This window comes from Triturus cristatus, chromosome 3_1 (genome assembly GCF_964204655.1).
Source record: "Triturus cristatus chromosome 3_1, aTriCri1.1, whole genome shotgun sequence".
Taxonomy (NCBI): Eukaryota; Metazoa; Chordata; class Amphibia; order Caudata; family Salamandridae; genus Triturus; species Triturus cristatus.
Genome location: NC_140583.1, coordinates 761,263,350 through 761,283,501, shown reverse-complemented (window position 1 = coordinate 761,283,501; position 20,152 = coordinate 761,263,350). Strand labels below are relative to the sequence as shown.

Sequence of the window (20,152 nt, the reverse complement as noted above, 5' to 3'; positions counted from 1 at the left end):
TACCACCAAGACCAAGTGAGAGTCTGCTTACTACTAAGTATGCCTTCTATCCTTAGATACCTGTGCGTAATAACAATTTTGAAGTTTAAACAGCAACATCTCACATTCCCTAATAGCCCCAAAACAGGCTCTCATAAAACCACTGTTACAACAATACCAACATAAGATACACAACTTACAAAGAATTGGAAAGCTAGGTATATCCTGAAATGCTCCTGTCAGGTGGTATCCTTAAATGCTGCCATTCTGGCAACGCCCAATGACTGGCCTTGGGTAATCTTGCTGGAAACCAGACTGCCTGGTCACGATAGATCATAGTTCACCAATCATATGCTACATCAGCACCAGCTGGCCACTGCTGTGGGCTGGTGCTGTCAGAGGCAAGCAACCCCCGGTACGGTTGCTCCTCACCACTACAACAACATACTACACGCTTAAAAAAACAGTGATTGCACAACCATTAGAAGCATTTATGATTAAGAAACAGCACGGCATGGTGCCTGAGCAATCGCTGTTGGTTTAAGAGCCTGCTACATGATGAGAAGCACCAACCAGTCTCTTTGGAGAATATTTTGAAAGCACATCTCACCCCAATTCCAAGTTCTGTATTCACAGTGAGTTGAGGGAGGGCCCATGAATTAATTTATATGGCTCTGGGTAGACACCAGCAATCCACATAACCATAGGAGAGTAGTTATATCCATCCCTATACTTTAGGAAGAATGAAGTCTCTCAGGCAGAGGACAAGGCCTTAACTCACCTTTTCTTGATCGAACGGTTCAAAGATTCGGTTCGCTCCAAGATCTGAGGGAGAGAAGAAAAAAAACAAGACCTCGTGGGTAAAACAATTCTGGACGAGGGAAGTGGCCCTGAAGGTAAAACTTGGTGAGGGGCCTAAATGACAGCACTGAGTGCTTTAAGGACACAATACCATTACTAAGGCACGGTCAAATATTAGCCCTCTCTTGAACGCAAATGACTGACAGTCCACAGCACATATGAGCTACGATGTGACTTATGTGAGAGACATAAGAAATCCAGCAGCAGGAGAGGCGAGGTCCAATTGCACAGTAGTGTGCGAGGATGAAGATGCCTGTGGTGGGGCTGAGGTTCACTGCTCACCGGTGTGTAGTAGGCAGTGGTCCTTCTGAATGGAAGTGGGCGAGGGTAGCAATGTCAGAGAGGTGTATTACAACGGTATGTCTTTACTCAAGGTACATTGTCCCAAGAAAGGTTCATTGGGTCAATGACCACCTCAGGTGGGGTCTAGGATAAAGTCTGGTGAGAGAGAAGAAAATGTTCAAAGTACCAGGGAAGAATATGTTGAGGGGGGGGTAAAGTTGCTTTTATTATGTCATTTTCATTAAGAGATCAATTTCACACTTTCCAAGATTGCATATTGACCTCTTCTTGTCTCGCACAGCGCCCCCTTCACTGAGCACATCTGGCATCCTTCCAGTAGAGCACTAGGACTACTTCCTGAGATATACACTAGCCCTTGGTCTTGCTAGAGTTTATGATCCATGTGCTTATGATACCTTGATTCTTCGACTCTTGTGGAATTGCATAATACTATCAAGAGTGGATTTCCTTGTGTGCACATTGCCCTCTGGAATGCTTGCTCTTTTTGTGGAGCTCAATACACTCATCCCTTTCCCCCCCAAACCAACACCTCCCACAGCACCGGAACCATCCCAAACACGCACCTTGATTGTGGGACTCATTGGAGACAGAGGGCGATTTGCTTCATCTACGTCGCTCCCAGAGCAGCTAAGTGTCTTCGGTCGTTGTTCTGCTGCCTCCCATCTTTGTCTTTCATGTTCCTCCTCTTCTGCCTTTTGCTTCTCTGCCTGCAAATGGGGACATAATAAGCAGCTATTTCACAGGGCTGTAAAGGCTCAATTAGTGTTGATAAACGATGGCAGTGAAAGATTTGAGGACTGTTAAAAACAAAAGTTGGGGCTGAGGTGTGCATAGGAATGCTGAACAAAGGCTTCTATACAGTGAAAGCGAGATAGCGGTGGTAGAAGAAGGACTTATCTAACGGTGTGTAAAACAATTTGCAAAGTTGGGATTTACTAACTTCTTTATATTGTTTTTAAAATGCTGCCAATGCAATGTATGAGGTAAAAAAAATAGCAGTGGTAGAATTCGGCAATAAATAGTTTTTTCAGAAACAAAATTATAGCAAAACCTTTTTATGGAGGTATTGAAAAATATCTTGCAAAATCGCTTTTTGTATAAAAATTTCTCCAGCAAAGTTTTGCAAAGGTGAACTGCTGTCTTAAATTGTAAAGTTGATCACCTTCAATATACTTCATCTGCAAAATTATATTAACAAAGAACTCCCTGTCTTATTCCCACTACTGAGCCACATTACGAAAACTACTCAAATCAAGCAGCGAACTTATCTCACTGGCTCATGTTGTAGACATTAAAAATGCTTTAACAAAACTAACAATTAAATATTAACTATATTGTCAGAATCAAGTTAATGAAGTTGCGAGTCACTAGAGAAAATTGATTTTCTACTGTTTACACAAAAACAGTTATTAAGGACAAGAAAGAATATCCAAAGAGACCATGTTGCTCCCTGAAATTAATATACATTTACTCATCAGATTACCACTCCCTTCCCTGAAAAGAAAGCTATAATTCCTTGAAAAGGGGTCTAAAGACACCAAATTAGAGGCCGATTAGTCAACAGGAGATTAGTAAGATTTCCCGATAAAGAGGTAACCATGAAAGGTTGGCATGCCTGGGTCCAGGTGACTCAATCATCAGTCATACTCACATGTGACTGTGCAACAGACCCACTGTCCTTTCGGAAACACAACTTCTTTGAGAAACCTACCAATTTCCACTAAGTCGATGTGCCTGAATTAGGTAAACATATTTATAACACGAGGTATTTCAAAAAGAATTAAAAGCATAACATAGACATAAGACCCCCAATAATGAGAGCTTACCCTACCTCTACCTACTGATGTATTCTACAGCAGGCACCCTGGAGACTCAGTTATATACAAAACCCATGCCTGGGAATTCTCGATTGTGTTATACGAGCCATCACCACAAATCATTGAGGGAGAACTTGCTGGCGGGCCAATTCCTTCGGATCAGGTGTAATTGCTCCCCAATCTCGAAGTCCAAGGCGCACACACACAGGAATTAGCCACATCCCTGGTGCAGAGACAGTATCCCGTCCAATTGGTAGTCCCAGCAGCTAAACAGGTGAGACACAACAATCGTTCTGCCCTACTAGAAGTAACCCCTAAAGGAACCTCAACAGAGATTAGTGTGCGTCAGCACTTTCTGCAATTTTTCAACCAGTATAAAACAGGTGATTTGTAAAAATTGGACTATCCTGAATAAAGGTGAGCACACATACCAAAAATCTTTATTTGCCTTTAAATGTAATTAGAATCTCAAAGATCGGTTAGTACATACTAGACCGACTAATCCCTCTGATTCTAGGCAAGATACATTGTGGGACCTGCTTTTTGTTAAGGGACATTTTCCATGCGGAGCATATGGGGTCTACCTGTACACTAGACATACCACACATGTGGATCTAGGACTCCACACCCTGTGCGAATTTTGTCAACATACAAACTGTAACAGTGAGAAACTCATTACTTGCACTTGTGATCTCCACTATGTGGGGACGACTACCCATAAAATCAGGACACGCATCACAGATCATGGGAGTACTATCCATAGTAAACACATCTCTACCGAGCTGAAAAAAAACTTTCTGGACAAATAGACTACAGTGAATGGACTCATCTCCGACGGTATTATAAAAACCTACAATCCCAACAAATGTAAGCGATGTCTCACAGTTTTTGTATCTTAAGGAACAACGTTGGGTTTTCAGACTACGGAGCCATGAGAAGAGCTCGAATGATGACATCCTTTGGCTTAGCCTACCATAGTCACACGGAATATATATTTCTATTCACCAATTGCCTATTTGGCACTCCGGTCCCATTATAGAACATAAAATATTTGTTTGGGGGTTGACTGTGTCCAGCTAAAAGCACACCGATACGTGTTAATGGCAATTCGTGCCTCAAAGTTTTAGACTGGTGAGCACTCTGAACAACTGAATTCACAGACACTTAGACTAAGAGCTGGTTCTCCTTTTCATTCTCCTGTAGTTCCCCACTGTTTCCCGGTTTCTCGTGTATCTCGGGATAGATTAACTCAATGAGGCACAGTTGACAAGAATTGTCACTATTAGGATCGTTCTACCATGTGTTACTTTTAATATGATTTAAAAATACATCTCATCTGTCCCATAAGATTACAGGGGGTTTTCTCCATTCACACCACATACAGTAAATGAGTCTTATAGCCATTTAAGTGCTATTGTGCACCCAAACTATATTTCTCAGCATTCCACTATGGACACTTGAGTCTCAATTGTTTTCGGACCTATTACAAATGTCGAATGAGTCCCGCAGTAGTCTAAGTGGACCTAAGCGCTGAGACTACATTTCCCGGCATTCCTTCATGGACATGCTGATGTCATTTTTCGGCGTGTCCTCAAAGGGCTACATAATTAAGGATGCGGGCCTGTTTTGGCATTCTCAATTCCTGGTGAGTAAACAGTTTGTTAAGGGCCATACACCAAGTGCCGTTTAACTCTCTGAATCGTTTTTCAGCACCTCATGTTGTACCCTCTACTTGGATTAAAAGGTTTTAGAGTTCTCTTCTGTATGCTGGTCTTTGCCGTTGCATGGTTCTAAATGGGTTGATTTGTGCCGTTAAAATCTTTTTGAAAACGCTATCTGTTGTGCTTGAGTAACCAGGCTCATTACAGTACGAATATATATATTATATATATATATATATATATATATATATATATATATATATATATTTTCCTTAAAATGCTTTTGTGGACCCTAAGCTCCTCACCAGGGACGTCGTCTAATGTACACTTAAAACCAGACTACTCTAACACACCTTGTTGGCATCATGTAGAAGGCCAGTGTCTAGTATTCATGGATGGTCATGGTAGCACTAACATACTAATGTGTTACTTTGGTCATAATAGACTGTGCTACTGACGAACTAAGAAGTCATGTCTACATTATTCTCTCTGCAGGTCCAGCAGAAATGGATTTCCCTTAAAGGTTTTTTGGTGACCATTTATTTTTTTCTGTTGCATTATAGATATATATATATATATATTTTTTTAGCATAGTTTGGCAGAAGTAACTAAAGATCCTGATGAATGTTCCAACCCCTAAGGTTAGGGTAATAGGTGGACAGAAACAGGTTAACAGAATAGACTAAATATAAGAACATTTCCAGGATGGATCAAATTCTTCTCCCTGTAAACTCACTTGTGCTTAGTTTTTAGTCCTAACCGCGACAGTCAAGAATAAAGCTTAATGTCTGTGGGGTAGTTCATTTTAACTCACTTGATTTTTTCATTCTCACACTCTGCATTACCCACCCATACCTCTGTCTCACACAGGATCCTATTAAAACATCCAAAGACCTCCCCCTATTTTGTTTCCGAGATGTAGCCCACACCACAATTCTCCGTGCTGTGAGGAGGATTTCTGTGATGAAGCGTACCACCATTGATGGGTGAGGGTTTCGTCTTAATAAAGGAATGTCCCTAGACACCTTTGTTCACGTAGCGTCTTAGACCCGGGTATTCTGGTGAAGTGTTGATCGTTAGTGTGGGGAGCCAATACCTGCTGGTCTTAAAACTTCCATGGGCTCATTTGGTGCGCTTGTTTAGATTCATGTCAGACTGCTGGTTTTCCACAGTCCCCCTTTTAACCAACAGGAGCAAGACAGCATAGGTCATTAACAATTACCCGTTGTAAATTATGTTTTTTTTTCATTCTCCATCATGAGATTCAGTTGTAGGTTGAGAGGCAAATTTAAAGGGAAACTTTCAGTAAATGGCAAAGAGCAATAGCCATTCAAAGGAGTCTCACCTACGCCCCTCCATGTACCCATCATTGACTAAATCTTGAGGCACGAGTTTCTATGCAAAAGCAACAGCTCAAAGCATACTTGTAGTGGTTTTTACTATAGTGACCCTTTGAGATAGTCTGGAGCTCAAATGTCCAGAGCGCTGTAGGATGCTGGTTTCCGGTCCAGGGGGGACCTGGCCTTTCGGGCTTGACAGTCCCAATGGGGAGCAGGAATGAACAAAACTGCACTGGAGTGAATGTTTGACATTGTACAGCATTCTGTCCATCAATTGTTGTTTTTGAAAAATCCCCAGCACATAAAAAGAGGGCTTTGGCCCTTTACTAAATAGCACATGAAGGAACTAGAAGGAATCTCCAGCCACGTCACCAAGAGGCTGGCCTAACCTGAAAAGGTTTTCTGGCTAGGCAAAGTAGACATCCTATTGCCATCACTTGAAATATGGATGGGACTCTATCTGTACTTTTGCTTTATGTGGCTTACTCAGACACTTTGGTTAATAAAGCTCCCATCGGAAACTTTGATGGGTCTGCAACCTGTATTTATTACTGAGGGACCTTTATAGGTCTCAGTTTTGACAGTATTGCTTTCTTAACGGACATTGCTAGGAACATACATTGGCTTTGGGTCTGTTTTTTCGACCAGTCTCTTTCAGCCATTGTGATTACATCTTGGATCTGCCCAGTGGAGGATTCCTCTCTAACCTAATGCTATTGACTGTTTGGGGCATCTTTTCACCTCCACTCTAGCGCTTGCATTGCAATGCACGAGGCACACATTTATAACTAGAGTCCTTCGGGTCTGACCTGCTGGATGCCTCCCATGTGTCTCGCTCTAATGTGCTAATGCTGCATTTGTTAGCACGTTAAAGCAAAACCGGTTCACAGAGTAACTCACAAAGTGGGTGTTAATGCAGCAGAGAGAAAGTAATGGCGGCCAGAAGAGAGAGAGAGGGAGAATACCGTTGTATAAAAGAAGAGTACGAATTGACCAGTGGACCTTTGTGACCCGGAAGCTTAGCAGGCAACGGTGGCAAAAATGTCTGGAACAATCACATCGAGGTCCTGCATGCCTCAGAGTACTAACTGAGGGCAAATTGTATATTCAAACAGACATGGCTTTCCCATATTTGATGTTTTAGGCCTTCTTGCTATAGCATGTGTCAAATATACTAAATTGTACTACAAACGTGACCTGCCATATTGAATCATAAAGACTTAATATTTTACTTGTGTGGTTACACTTCATCCTCAGGCACCATTTCAGCCATACCCCAAAAGAGTTACCTGTACTATACTAGGTGATGCACCAGTCCACTCTGATTTTGTATTCAGATAAACACGGATTATCATGATGACTGCAAATGTTAGCACTAAATACCCATTCCCCTCGCATGCATCAGAACTTCCAGCAGAAAACTAAGCCTTTAAATTGTCCCAGAACAGGGACGAAGCACATGTTGAATGCAGATATTCAAAAGTCCCAAAGTTATTCCAAGTCGCACTCTTACAAATGTCCCAACAGTACACAAAAATCCTGCATAGTACAGAACATAAGGCACACCTTTTGTATTTATATTATGTGAAAAATAAATTGCTGAACAATGCATATTTCACCTATTTACCATATAACACAAGTTAATGGAGAGCTCTCCCAAAATAACTGATGTTTTATTTCCATCCGGTTTTAGAGGAGCAGAGGGTAAAATGACACTTCACAAACCTTGAGAAATCAAATCTTTCAATTGATTACTCTTATTTTGTGTATGATCTAGATAGAGAACTGACCTCTTCCAATGCCCTTCTTTGCTCTTCCTCCTCCAGCCGTCGTGCCTCCTGATCATGTAGACGCTTCTCTTCTTCTCGTCTACGCACTTCTTCCTCCCAGCAGCGTTTCTCTTCCTCAAGGCGCTGCTCCTCTTCCCTGCGTTGCCGCTCGGCTTCCTCCTCCTGCTGCCTTCGCCGTGCTTCCTGCTTCAGCTCCTCCAACTCAGCCTCCCGCTGGATCGTCCTCTCTAGGTCCCGACTCTCCTCCTCATCCCGGCTGAGGGTTGCCATAGCCCGCAGGGCTTCCGCTTCCCCAAGCCCGGCATCATCTTCCTCATTGGCTGAAGGAGAAAGGCTCGAGGGTGGACTGAAAAGTGAAGACAGAAAAGTGAAGATGGACAAAGACCCGGGTATAATCACCTACATCTCCATACAAAAGTCAACCTCCATCAATGCCTCTCTGGCAGATTGGTCCACCAACATCCCACTCCCTCTTCCCCGTACCCCTTCACTAGTGGGGGTGGTGGGGGGGCTTTCCAGCCCGGCCTTGAAGTTAGTTTCTATCAAGTACCAACTGGAAACTCTACTTCAACGTTCACCCTCTCACCTTTTGTCATAATGAAACGTTCCATTATCAACATCCATCGCGTTAATCTTTTACATTCATCCACTAGGCGAATACCTGTTGCACCTTTGGGTCTCCTTTCACCCATACCTAGATGACACCCTGGTATACCAAAACTGGAAAGGGCATTTGAACAAAAAGGAATTGCACCTAGATTCATTTCTTCAGCAAACCCCTTGGGAATCATTCTTTTCAACACACTCCGTTTGGACACTCACATAAAGGAGACAGCAAGGAGAGACAATTACTAGCTCAGAGTTATTTACAGCAAACAGTTCCAAGGTCGCGCTAGCCTATAGGGCAACCTGGCAGTGCTTGAAGGACTGGACTGAGATCACTGTGTGGACCATTTTTAGCTGCTTTTGGGGTCGTTTTATGGTGTGGTGGGCCGGTTTTTACTGTTGATTTCTCGGATATTACCACAAACATTGCATGCAGGAAGCAGAAATGCATGTAGTCTCCACACATTGCAAAACGCCTATTCAGCTTGTCTTTGCATGTTTAAAGCTGCCTTGATTTGCAAACGTAGGTCACTTTTTTAGCCATTTGATTTGCTATTAGGGGCCACTTTTAATTTGGTGTCTGGGCCTATTTTCTAGCCCAGTCCGACCCTGACCATTTCCTTCCCACATCAGAGTTGAAAATGTTATTTAAAGCCAAAGTGATGCCTTGAATACTATAACTGAATGCAGTAATGCTATGCTCATAGGCCTTCCGGAAACCAAGTGGTCCTGTACTGTGTTGTATATCAAAAAAGGGGGGAGGGAGAGGTTTAAACGGTTAGGTTCACCCTCCAATTGTATACATAGAAAAATAAATAGCCAGAACCTTCAGGTTATAAGAACCTAACCTAGGGGTGTCAGGAAGGCACTTGTTTCCCGAAAAAACACCAAAGGAAAAGAAAGGGGCAGAACACTTCCTTTCTTGAGTCCCCTCACTCACCAGGGTTTCCCCACGGTGACATGCTTCATCATTGGGGTCCTCTCAGTCCTCTACGGACTGAGGCGTGCTGCAACTTGCGGATTACGTAGGAGCACTAAACAAAATTATGTGTGGTGCAAGTGTCGTGGTGTGGAGTGGAATGAAGTGAATTAAAATAATCAACTAGTGGGCCAAATATATTTTATTCTTGCTCCTAGCTAATTGGTTAAAAAAGTGGGTAATATGCTAGAATAAACTACTTTAATGGGTAAGTGTACCTAGCATATGGTCATATGCTAGGTTCACTTCATTCCACTCCACACCACGACACTTGCACCACACATAATTTTGTTTAGTGCTCCTACGTAATCTGCAAGTTGCAGCACGCCTCAATCCGTAGAGGACCCCAATGATGAAGCATGTCACCGTGGGGAAACCCTGGTGAGTGAGGGGACTCAAGAAAGGAAGTGTTCTGCCCCTTTCTTTTCCTTGGGTGTTTTTTCGGGAAACAAGTGCTTTCCTGACACCCCTAGGTTAGGTTCTTATAACCTGAAGGTTCAGGCTATTTATTTTTCCCTGTACTGTGTTGCCCATCTCATTTCCAGAACTAGGACTTTTAACGTATCATTCCACTCCTGGCATAACTAAATTGTCTGCTTCTGGAGTCATGAAGCAAAGACACGATTGCCTTCATCATCTTCAAGTTATTGCACATCAGAACTTTTACATATCTTGCTAAGAAAATGGCCCAAGTTGGAAGTAGACCTGTTTGGAGAGGCCGGTCTACACTTCGAACATCCTAAATACAACAGTAACTTTTCAGTAAAACGGGCCTTCTTAAACGCACCGAAAATCTGTAACACCCTACCAGGATACGCATGGACACATATTTCTCTATTCTAAGCCAGTCTTGACCTGAATGTTCCGGAAAACGCTTTCTTTTGGAACATTTCTCTGCAGGCAAGACTGGTGCAGGTCCGCGAAAACGGTTCCTTTCACTTCCTCCAAACATATCTCATATTTTACTGCACGTTTTCTTTCTATTTATCCAATCCATTAAGTGCTCTCTCACCGTGGATCAGGCTTAGGCTAAGACCGCGCTACATAACAATTAATTAAATAAAAAAGCACTACAAAACAGCTTTTCAGAGGCATTTTCGGCTCTCTTAGGACTTTTCGCCATGGCAGCCTGCCCTGTTGCCCCAGGCAGCCCGGGCTTGGTGGTGGCATGAATTTTCTTTACGGATACCGCGCTGGTCGGTTGCACTTGGACACAGTCCATGGTGGCCCAGGCCAACCTCCCTTCCCGTCACCTCCGCGCACCCCCGGCGGCGCTGGGGCACGGCCCTCTGTTTCACAATGTGCTCACAGGTCTCGTGCTGACACTTCCTCCGCGCGGCGAAGAGTTACGTCACCAGGACACAGCTGCAAGACAGGACACTGAAGAGGAGGCGCGCGAGGGGGGAGGCGCGCGGGAGAAACGAAGATGGCACAGAGACAAGTAGAACCGGGGACAATGAAAGTAACAGATGTGAGGTAAAAACGGGGGTGCCAGATAAAAGTGAGGAATGAGCAGGTAGAACGCAGAACAACATACAACCGAGAGCCAGAGTGCAGGTAGAGATGGAGAGTAAAAGAACAAGAGGCATACGAAGGACAACATGTGTGAACATAGACGGGAAAGGAGAAAATACTCTAAAGGGAGTACTGGTGTTAAGGAAAATAAGAGTGTTATAGACGATAGAGGACACACATGAATAACTACAGAAATCAGAAGAAGGGGATGGAAAATAGAATAAATGGGGCAGCATGGGGACTAAGAGCAAGAGGAGACCAAGAAGCAAGGAAAGTGAAATCAGAAGAATGAAAATAAAAGGGGAGGAGGAGATGAAAAGATGGAGAGCGATGAAAAAGAAGAATATGGCAACAGGAGAAAGAAAGAACAAGCACTGGCAATGCCAGCAGGTCTGTCGTTTAAATTAAGTCACCTCCTCGGTCAGTGATGGATTTAGGCATTCAATAAGTCCTCATGACTCCGGTCACTCATCTCAGCACTCGTGGCCTTTTATCAACCCACTGACTCATTCATACCTACATCGACTTACACACCCAGAAAAAACTCACATAAATTCAGCAACATACGCAGTTAAATTAAAAGAATAAAAGTGGAAAACAAAAACATGCTGCAGCCTAAACATGGCATTGAGTATACAACAAAAGTAATGAATGGATTGGATTGCTTGAATTAAGCTCAGCCACGGGTAATTACTGAGAACACATCCAAGTCTATTGATATTTTGCACACTGTGTCCCTCTGTTTGAACCCAGACATATGCTAATCAGTCGTGACCCTGCTCCAATGGGAAAAAATCAGCCCGAACTGCCAAGGCAGGTCCTTGCTGAACCAGGCTACAAGCAACCTAGGACCGGTTTCGTCTTTTTATTAGAGAATACGATATCAAGAGTAATGCACAACTGGCAAAAAAACAGACTAAGAATGAGCGTGAAAAAAGTAGGAACGGGAGAAAATAGGAGCGAGGGCGGAGTAAAAGCATGAAAAAGGGTATTCATCTGCGTACAAACAGCAAGAGGCATAACAGTCAGGTTAAGAAGTTAATAAAAGTAAGAGAGAGATAGGGAATAAGAAAGGCAAAAACATATGGTATTGAAACCAAACTTGTCATTGTCATGGTGTGTGTCACACAGAGTTTTAAAAGTCACCCTGGATTTACTTCTGATCTGAAACATAAGCACACATAGTACAGTGATTCACAGCCAGCTTTGAGAATGCACCTCCACAGACTACGAGCTGATGTGGGGTACAAGTGAGGAGCGCCAACCCCTACCTGTTTCTCATCCTCGCCTGCATGTCATCCTCGAGGCCCTCCTCGGGGCTTTGCCTCTCCAGGGTCCGGCTGTCATCCGATGGCTCAAAATCAACCGTCGAGTTGATCTGCAGACCCGCAAACCCGGCAGTGAAAGGCTTAAACCCAAGTCTCTGAGAGAGAAAAGAGAGCACATCAGCGCATGCGTGGAAGTAACCGATCTGGCAGACTGCATTGCAAGTATTCTCCAGGCAGACACAAACCGTTAAGGAATTCAGTATTCCACCTTCAACTAACCAACTGGCTTTGTGACATGCTCAACTAGCGCTTGCTGCTTCGTAGCACACTATATGACAGATGATTTTATTACCCAAGGATAAGCCATCATTTTTTTTTGTAAATTTTGAAAGGATGACCAAGTTCTAGCTGCACCACTGTACAAAGCAAATGTTCCTACAATCCATTGTAATGTCAATATCAACCTCAGAAGGATGAAAGGATAAATAGGCTCCAGCAAGAATCCACCACGTGGCTCAATTGCAGCACAAGCGTTTTGCAGCTGATGCATTTGACTTGCCAGCTAGACTGAAACAAAGGAGGTTGCGGTGTCTAAAGGCGTCTAGAAGCAGCGATTTGGGCACATGGAGCGCTGGATTAGGACTAGTTTAGCACGCCACTACCCTCCGCCCTGGCTGATAAATCACAACACTTTTTGAAAATGCACCGGAAAAGGGGGGGGGGGGGGGGGGGGGTACAGTGTCACTTTTTGATACAGAGGATTTCCTGCCCCGCCCTTACTCCTCAAACCCACCCCCTCCCTTTCCCTGGGACAATCTCAAACCTCGTGTTGCAAAAGAGGTACTTCGTCCTCTAGCAATCACTGCCAGCTGAGGTCATATTTTTTCCCAGATGAAGTTTAAAAACAAATTCCCTGGACATACGGTTCTGATTTACGCGGCGAGAAAGGAATCACTTAGACTTACAGCATATTACTCGGGTTTTTCTGTCTCACAGCGGAGGTTGGGGAGGGGGAGGGAGGTGGGGGGGGGAAGAGAGTGGGGTGGAGGGAGACACGCTGGGATACATCGTTTTAACAACACGAGTTTCCGGTCTTCGAAACTCTGGACGAAGCAATCTGGACGAAGCACGCAGTGCCCAGTAGCATTTACGTCATTGCTGGTTCCACAGAAGCCTTGCAAGTTCTAGAACCAGTGTCGCTTCCCTCCCCCCACCACACCCCCATCGAGATTCTATATTATGTAAAACCGTTCTATAGCGCTGGCTCTATTTCCATCGCCTCTAGGCGCCGCCGGTTCTAGGTTTCCCTAGCTGACGTACATGGAGTGGTCTGGCTTTTGCGACCACCTCTTCAAGGGAGTCAGTGGTTCATGTGCTTCGAACCTTGCATTTCCAAGGTGGAGACAGCTGTGTGACTGCACCTTTCGTTCTAGGCGCTGGAGGGGTCCCGTTTGGTGTCTGTCAATTTGCCCATGCGAGGACCGGGAAGGAACAAAATGAAGCCATTTACTCAATCTGACATTTACAATAAGTAGTCAAAAGACGCCTAGTTTGATGACGTCTGGTCGAGTCTGAAGCATATTCCGACACCATTCACAAGAAAACCCCTTTTAAGAAGGGCATCTGATAAAGAAGTTGACTTTCTCACTCCATGAGGGACGAGGAAAGAACCTTTTATCAGGAGCTCCGTGTCGAACCGCCAATAAACAAGGCTTCACCGATAAGCTACCACACAAGGTCCTCTAATGCAAGCAGCCACAGACGAGTGAATTTACAACCCAAACAACCCGGCCTCGAAGGCAGGCTAGACAACCAGCCGGGCCTCGAAGGCAGGCTACCAGGCCCGCCGCCGTAGGGGCTTTAAAGCTCAACAAGCCAGACTTTGAAGGCACGATACACAACCGGCCGGCCTCGTAGGCCAGCTACTGTAGAAATGGGGACTTTAGATCCCTATCAGCCATTCTTCAAAGGCAGGATGCTGCAGACGTTCGGAATTTAGCGCTCACACAGCTAGTCATCCTAGGCACGCAGTCGTAGACAGGGAATTTAGAGCTCTGTCATCCAGGCCTCGAAGGGAGGTTGCAGTAAACACAGGAAATCCAAGGCCAGGCCATCAGGAATGCCACCAAGAAAGAATCCAGGGCCCAGCCCTTCAGGCTGGTCAGGCATGCGACCAACATGTAATATGGGGCCGAGTGGACCACGCCTCCCAAGCATAATACAGAGGATACAAATAATCTCTTAGAATAAGTGTGCCTCATCATGTGGTACACAAAATGTTTCAGGGCGGAAGGGGGGAGGGGGGCGCACCAGCACTCATTTTTGGGGACAGACACATATTTCCATATCAGATATTTACAGACAGCGAGAGAAGGAATGGAAAAATAGACAGAAAAGCCGTAACAAAGGAAGAAAGTAGGGATCTGTAAGAGCAAGATAAAGGGACAGGGAGTGTCTCATGGTGGATTAGAGAAGCATGCAGTGAATGTAATACCTTGGTATTCGGAGCGCTGACATTTAATTGCACCGGCTGCCAGCTTTGGACACCGGCACTCATTCTTTTACAAATTAACCACTGGCATTACGTTGCTCTACTGACACCTAATTTCTATGAATCTTCATTACCGGAAGCGCTTGAGAAAACATGACACAGGTATAGCAGGAAACCTTCAATGAGTGAAAAACATAGCGAAGCCTCAGTTCTGAGAAATTATCTGCACTCGTAATTTCCCATTTTAGGCCATTCATGAAAGGAGGCGAAAGTCTACTTTTTTTTTTCGGTTTAAAGAGGTCACCGGCCTCTATGATGGCCTGCGTTGGCAGGATACAGTAGAATGACTGTCCGTCTCTTCTGGAACTGACCCAGAGCTAGAGTGAAAAAAAAACAAGGATAGAAAAAGAGGAATAGAGAGACAGAAACCCGTAACAAAAGGACAAAGCAGGACCCTGTAAGAAAGCTATATGGGCAGGGAGTATCTCATGGAGGATTAACGTGGCATGAGTTGGAATCAAGACTAGCAGCCTTGGACATTCATTAGCGCTGGCTGCAGGCTTCCAAGCAAAAGTTAGGGTCATGCATTGTGGCATAGACCATTTCTTCATTATTTTCTTAAATGTAGTTCTGATGTTTCTTCAAGGGATGAAAGCATCAATTCTTTAGGCTCCAGTGACTCAAGGTCTCCACAAAGGTATCAAGGAACAAGTATTGCCAAAGCCAATAGGTCTTGCCTACACAAAAGCTATTGGCGGTGGCAATGTGTTTTAGTGATTATGTGCACCAGTGTGGTTTCTGTTCAGCATAGCTAAAAGTTAGCATCATTGAAGAAGTAGACTGGGGTAGAGTGGAAGGGGGCAGATTGGGATAGAGTGGGGTAGATTAGCATGGGGTAGGGTGGGGAGAATGGAGTGGGTTGGATTGATGTGGGGGAGTTAGTAGATTAGTGTGTAGATTAGAGTGTGGTAGATTGAATGGTGGTAGATTGGAGTAGGGTAGATTGGAGAGGGGTAGATTGGGGTAGAGTGGACTGGGGTAGATTCGGGGAAGAGTGGAGTGGGGTGAATTGGGGTAGACTGGAGTGGAGTAGCTTGGAGTGGAGTAGCTTGGAGTGAGGTAGATAGGATTAGGGTAGATTGGGGTAAAGTGGACTGGGGTAGATTCGGGGAAGAGTGGAGTGGGGTGAATTGGGGTAGATTGGAGTGGGATAGCCTGGGGGTAGATTGGGCGAATTATAGTAGGGTAGAATGGAACATAGAGTGGCAGATTGGGGTAGTTTGTAGTGGGGCATATTGGGGTGGTGTGGGGTAGATTGAAATAGGTAGATTGGGGTGAAGTGGAGCAGATTAGCGTGGAGTGGGGTAGACTTGCGTGGAGTTGATATGGGTAGATTGGAGTGAGATACATTGGGGTAGATTGAAGTGGACATGGGTAAGAGTGTAGTGTAGTGATTGAGGTAGATTATGGTAGGGTAGATTGGAGTGAAGTGGGGTAGATTGGAGTGGGTGGGGTAGACTGGCGTGAGATAGAAAGGAGTAGGGTTGTTTGGAGTGTTAGGTCGATTGGAGTGGAGTTGGATACAGTGGTGTGGGGTAGATTGGGGTGGGGTAGACTGGAGTGGAGAAGATCAGGGTTTATTATAGGGAGGTATTTTGGAGAGGGGAGGATTGGATAGGGTAGATTGGAGTAGGTAGTTTGGGGTGGAGTGGGGTAAAACAGAAGTGGGGTACAGCAGCGTAGATTGAACTACAGCGGGATAGATTTGGGTGGCATGTGGTAGATTGGAGTGGTGTAGATGTGGGTAGAGTAGAGTGGAGGGGGTAGATTGGGTGGATTGCAGTAGGTATATTGGAGTGAGGTAGACTGGAGAGTAGTGGGGTGGAATGGAGTATGATAGTTTGGAGTCAAGATTGGAGTGCAGTGGTATAGATTGGGAAAGAGTGGAGTGGGGTAGATTAGGGTGGAGTGGGGTAGATTGGGTGGAATAGAGTAGATTAGAGTGGGGGAGATTGCAGAGGGATGATTGGAGGGGGTAGTTTAGAGAGGAGTAGATTGGATTGGAGCGGGATAGGGTTTGCTAGATGGCAGCAGGGTGGAGTAGATAGGCGTAGATTGGAGTGGGGTAGATTGGGTTGGGGTAGATTGGGGCAGGATAGATTTAGGTAGAGTGGGGTGGATTAGAGTGGAATGGGCAGATTGGAGAGGAATGGGGTGGAGTGGAATATGATAGATTGGGGTAGAGTAGAGGTTGGAGTGGAGTGAAATAGATTGACAAAGAGTGGAATGGGGAAGATTGGAGTGGAGTAGGGTAGGTTGGAGTGGGGGAGATTGAAGAGGGATTATTGGAGTGGGGTAGTTTGGAGAGGGCTAGGTTGAATTGGAGAGGGGCATTTTGGATTGGAGCGGGGTAGAGTGGGGTGCGGTAGGGTGGGATAGATTGCAGTGGAGTGGGCTAGATTGGGGTGGGGTAGATTGGGGAGGTGTAGTCTGAAGAAAAGTAATGTAGGGTGGGGTATATTGGAGTTGGGTGGGGTAGACTGGAGTGGGGTAGATTGTGGTGGAGAAGGGCACACTGGAGTGGAGTGAGGTAGATTGGAGTGGCTTGGGGTAGATTAGAGCAAAGAGGAGTTGGATAAATTACAGTGTGGAGTGGGGTAAACTGGAGTGGAGTGGGGTGGGGTAAATTGGACTGGGGTAGAGTGGGGTAAGGTAGATTGGATTGGAGTGGGGTAGACTGGAGTGGGGTAGGGTTGATTTTCCACAGCACTTCAGAATTACAAAAAAAATGCTTAATTTGTGTTAATTCTGATATATTCTGAAACCTCAGCACAGTTCTTTATTTTTTGTTGAATGCTAGAAATGTATAACACCCTACACCCTCTCCTCATACATGGACACTCACCAGGATTGTCACAACTTTTCTAAATTTGAAGTCAGAGAAAGAAAAAGTAAAACACCAAGTTGATTTGTCTTTGAATGAGCAGTAAATGTGACAAGATAATAAGATTTAAAGGCCTGTTTACAGAAAGCAAGTTTGTGGAAGAATATAGTAAACACGGTTTAGGCAACGGGAGGGATGAACTCAAGCTGGACAGCCTAAAGCAAATAAAGCCAGCAAATGGAAAGCCAGAAAATGTGAGCTACATAGCACAAAGCCAATGGAAAGTAATGGGAGGAATGCATTCCTAGGTCAGCTTTCTGAATGTCTCCAAGATGTCTTTAGTAAACCGGCTGTGATCTAACAAGCATTTGCAATGCAATAGGTCTCGCATTTACGCGAGTTTGAGCTATTGACATTGCAAATGACAATGCCTTTTATTTTAGTTTTTTTAACATAAATACAAGGCATTGTCATTTACATTGCCAATTACTTAAACTCGTGTAAATGCGAGACCTATTGCATTGCAAATGCTTGTCTAATGGGTCGATAAGGTGGGGCAGACTGCACGAAGCAAACCAGCACATAAATTATAGAAAGCCCATGTAAACATGATCCTTACAACATTGACTGTTAACCCAGGCACTGTTTGCTAAGCAATTTCTTTTTTAAACTAAGAGCTTCAAAAGTATCCCAGACAACGATCAAGCCAAGAAATGCAAGTTTTAGCAACAAGTTGAAATTATAAGAAAAAGGAATGTGCCGGTGCACAATAAATCTCATGTAATGGATGCTTCGTTTTGAAAGAGTTGATAAATCATCACAAACTCTAACAATATGGTGAGAAGGACATGGCGAGTGTTTGTTTTTAAGTCGGAAAGCAATCTGGGTTACATTAGAACAAGCGGATGTGCGGCCGCGAAAGTGAAAGTGATCGCGATCAAACATCAAAGCGGCCGTGAAAATGAAAGCAAATGGTGTGCAGGCTGCCAAATGGTGCGCGCGCCCGGCGCACATGCACTGTATTTGGAGGCCTGAAAGCACTAGTTTGCACTTCCAGATCCCCCATTTACAAAAGCTCTCGCGAGAGCAGCGCTAAAGCGCTGGCTCAGGCGAGACCTAAAAAGGAATCCATGGAACTAGATCTATTGGAAAAAGGAGACGGACTAGAATGCCAGCCCGAGCGATTTCACAGTAGTGAGTGAAAGAAAAGAGGAAAACAATTGTAGGAGTGGATGAGAGGGCTGTCAGATTTAGAATCTTTCATCTGAATATCAGGGAAAGCTCTTTTCTATAGAAACTGTATACCATTATACAAGCTGCTTGGAAACCAAGAGGCACAAATCAATAGGAAAATACTACAGGTTTGTGAACAGAGAGTAGAGCCTCACAAACAAACGACAAACAAAGTTAGGGAAAGCAAACATTAACTGGAGACCGACGCAAATTAAATTGATATGCCACGCTACCTGGACAGGGCTCACCACGCCTCCTTTTTAATCTGCACTTCAGTTTTCATTCATCATACAGAGTGATCTTTTCCTCTTCAACTTGGCCCTCAGTCAATACACTGAGTGACCCTTGGATATACCACCTGGTTTATCTATTGACCGCACCTTGGAATGATTCATGTAGCCTGAATATCTTTGTTACCATTAGTTGATGACTTGGTTTACATTCATCAGCTTCTTAACAGACTAATTAGGTTATATCTGGATTCATCTTTCCATACTGTGATGTTTATTTGATTTTTACACAGCCTTGGAAAATTCCTAAGGACAAAACATGTGTTGGCTTAATTGATGTGGCAAACTAGCACAGGGTGAATAATAAATAGCACCGCATCTACAATATTGACCAGTACTTGATGAAGACTACATTAGCTGGAACAATTAGGCCCACTTTTAAAGGTCGCGCCTGGGCATGCTGTATCCGGCATAGGGACTATAAGCACCTCCCATCTTTTCCATTGTCTTCTGTTCCTGCCCTTCAAAAATGCCAGCTTTTGTTTGGTCAGTATGCTAAATTCGTCCCGCCTTTTGGTCTTCCGGCCCCTCCCAGGAGACTGCCTCTGTTACATGTGAGCCTACTCGGTTCTTTATTTTAGGATCCTTTGGACGCACTGTTTTAGCTATTATTTGGCTCAGATCGTGAATGCATTTTCTTAAAATGTGGGCCAATCCTGCACGTATGATAACTTTGTCATAGAAGCTGTATGGTTTCCATTTGGGATGCCCATAACTGCTCCCGTCCAGCATGAGTAATTGAAAAACACTTTCAGTGCTCCGACAGGTTTCCGTGGGGCACTTACGAGCAAAGAAAGCATTTCAGCCCCTCCCACTAGTCAGCATTTGCTACCTATTCAGACTCGCCGACACTGTACGTCATAAACAAACTACAATTCCCATCAAGCTGTGTTCAACGTGTGCGTAGTATAGCAATTCGTCCTTTTCCGCTTTCTCTAGCATTATGCCAATTTCAGCTCCCAGCTGGCTGTGCGCGTGTAGACCCGGTCGTGCCCAGACGATCTAGTGTGGCTACTACTGAAAGTCACATGTGCAGCTGTGTCTATTGTTCGCTACTGTGCTCTGGTTCTGCTGCTCATCTTCTGGTCTCCAGTGCGGTCGGAGGCTCAGTCTTCAGTCTGCCCTCCTCCAGCAC

The 20,152-nt window shown here is 44.5% G+C and overlaps 1 protein-coding gene across 4 annotated transcripts in view; it reads right to left on the bottom strand.

The window, feature by feature from the left end:
• The window catches only part of LSP1 (lymphocyte specific protein 1), a 267,129-nt gene that overhangs the window by 78,872 nt on the left and 168,105 nt on the right, over positions 1–20,152 (bottom strand). For all 4 annotated transcript variants that reach the window (XM_085644935.1, XM_085644937.1, XM_085644934.1 and 1 more), the window contains exons 4-7: positions 12,123–12,274; positions 7,752–8,097; positions 1,707–1,850; positions 761–804 (exon numbers count right to left, since the gene is read on the bottom strand). In XM_085644935.1, coding sequence (XP_085501061.1) covers positions 761–804; positions 1,707–1,850; positions 7,752–8,097; positions 12,123–12,274 — 686 coding nt within the window. The remainder of the gene's footprint in view (positions 1–760; positions 805–1,706; positions 1,851–7,751; positions 8,098–12,122; positions 12,275–20,152) is intronic.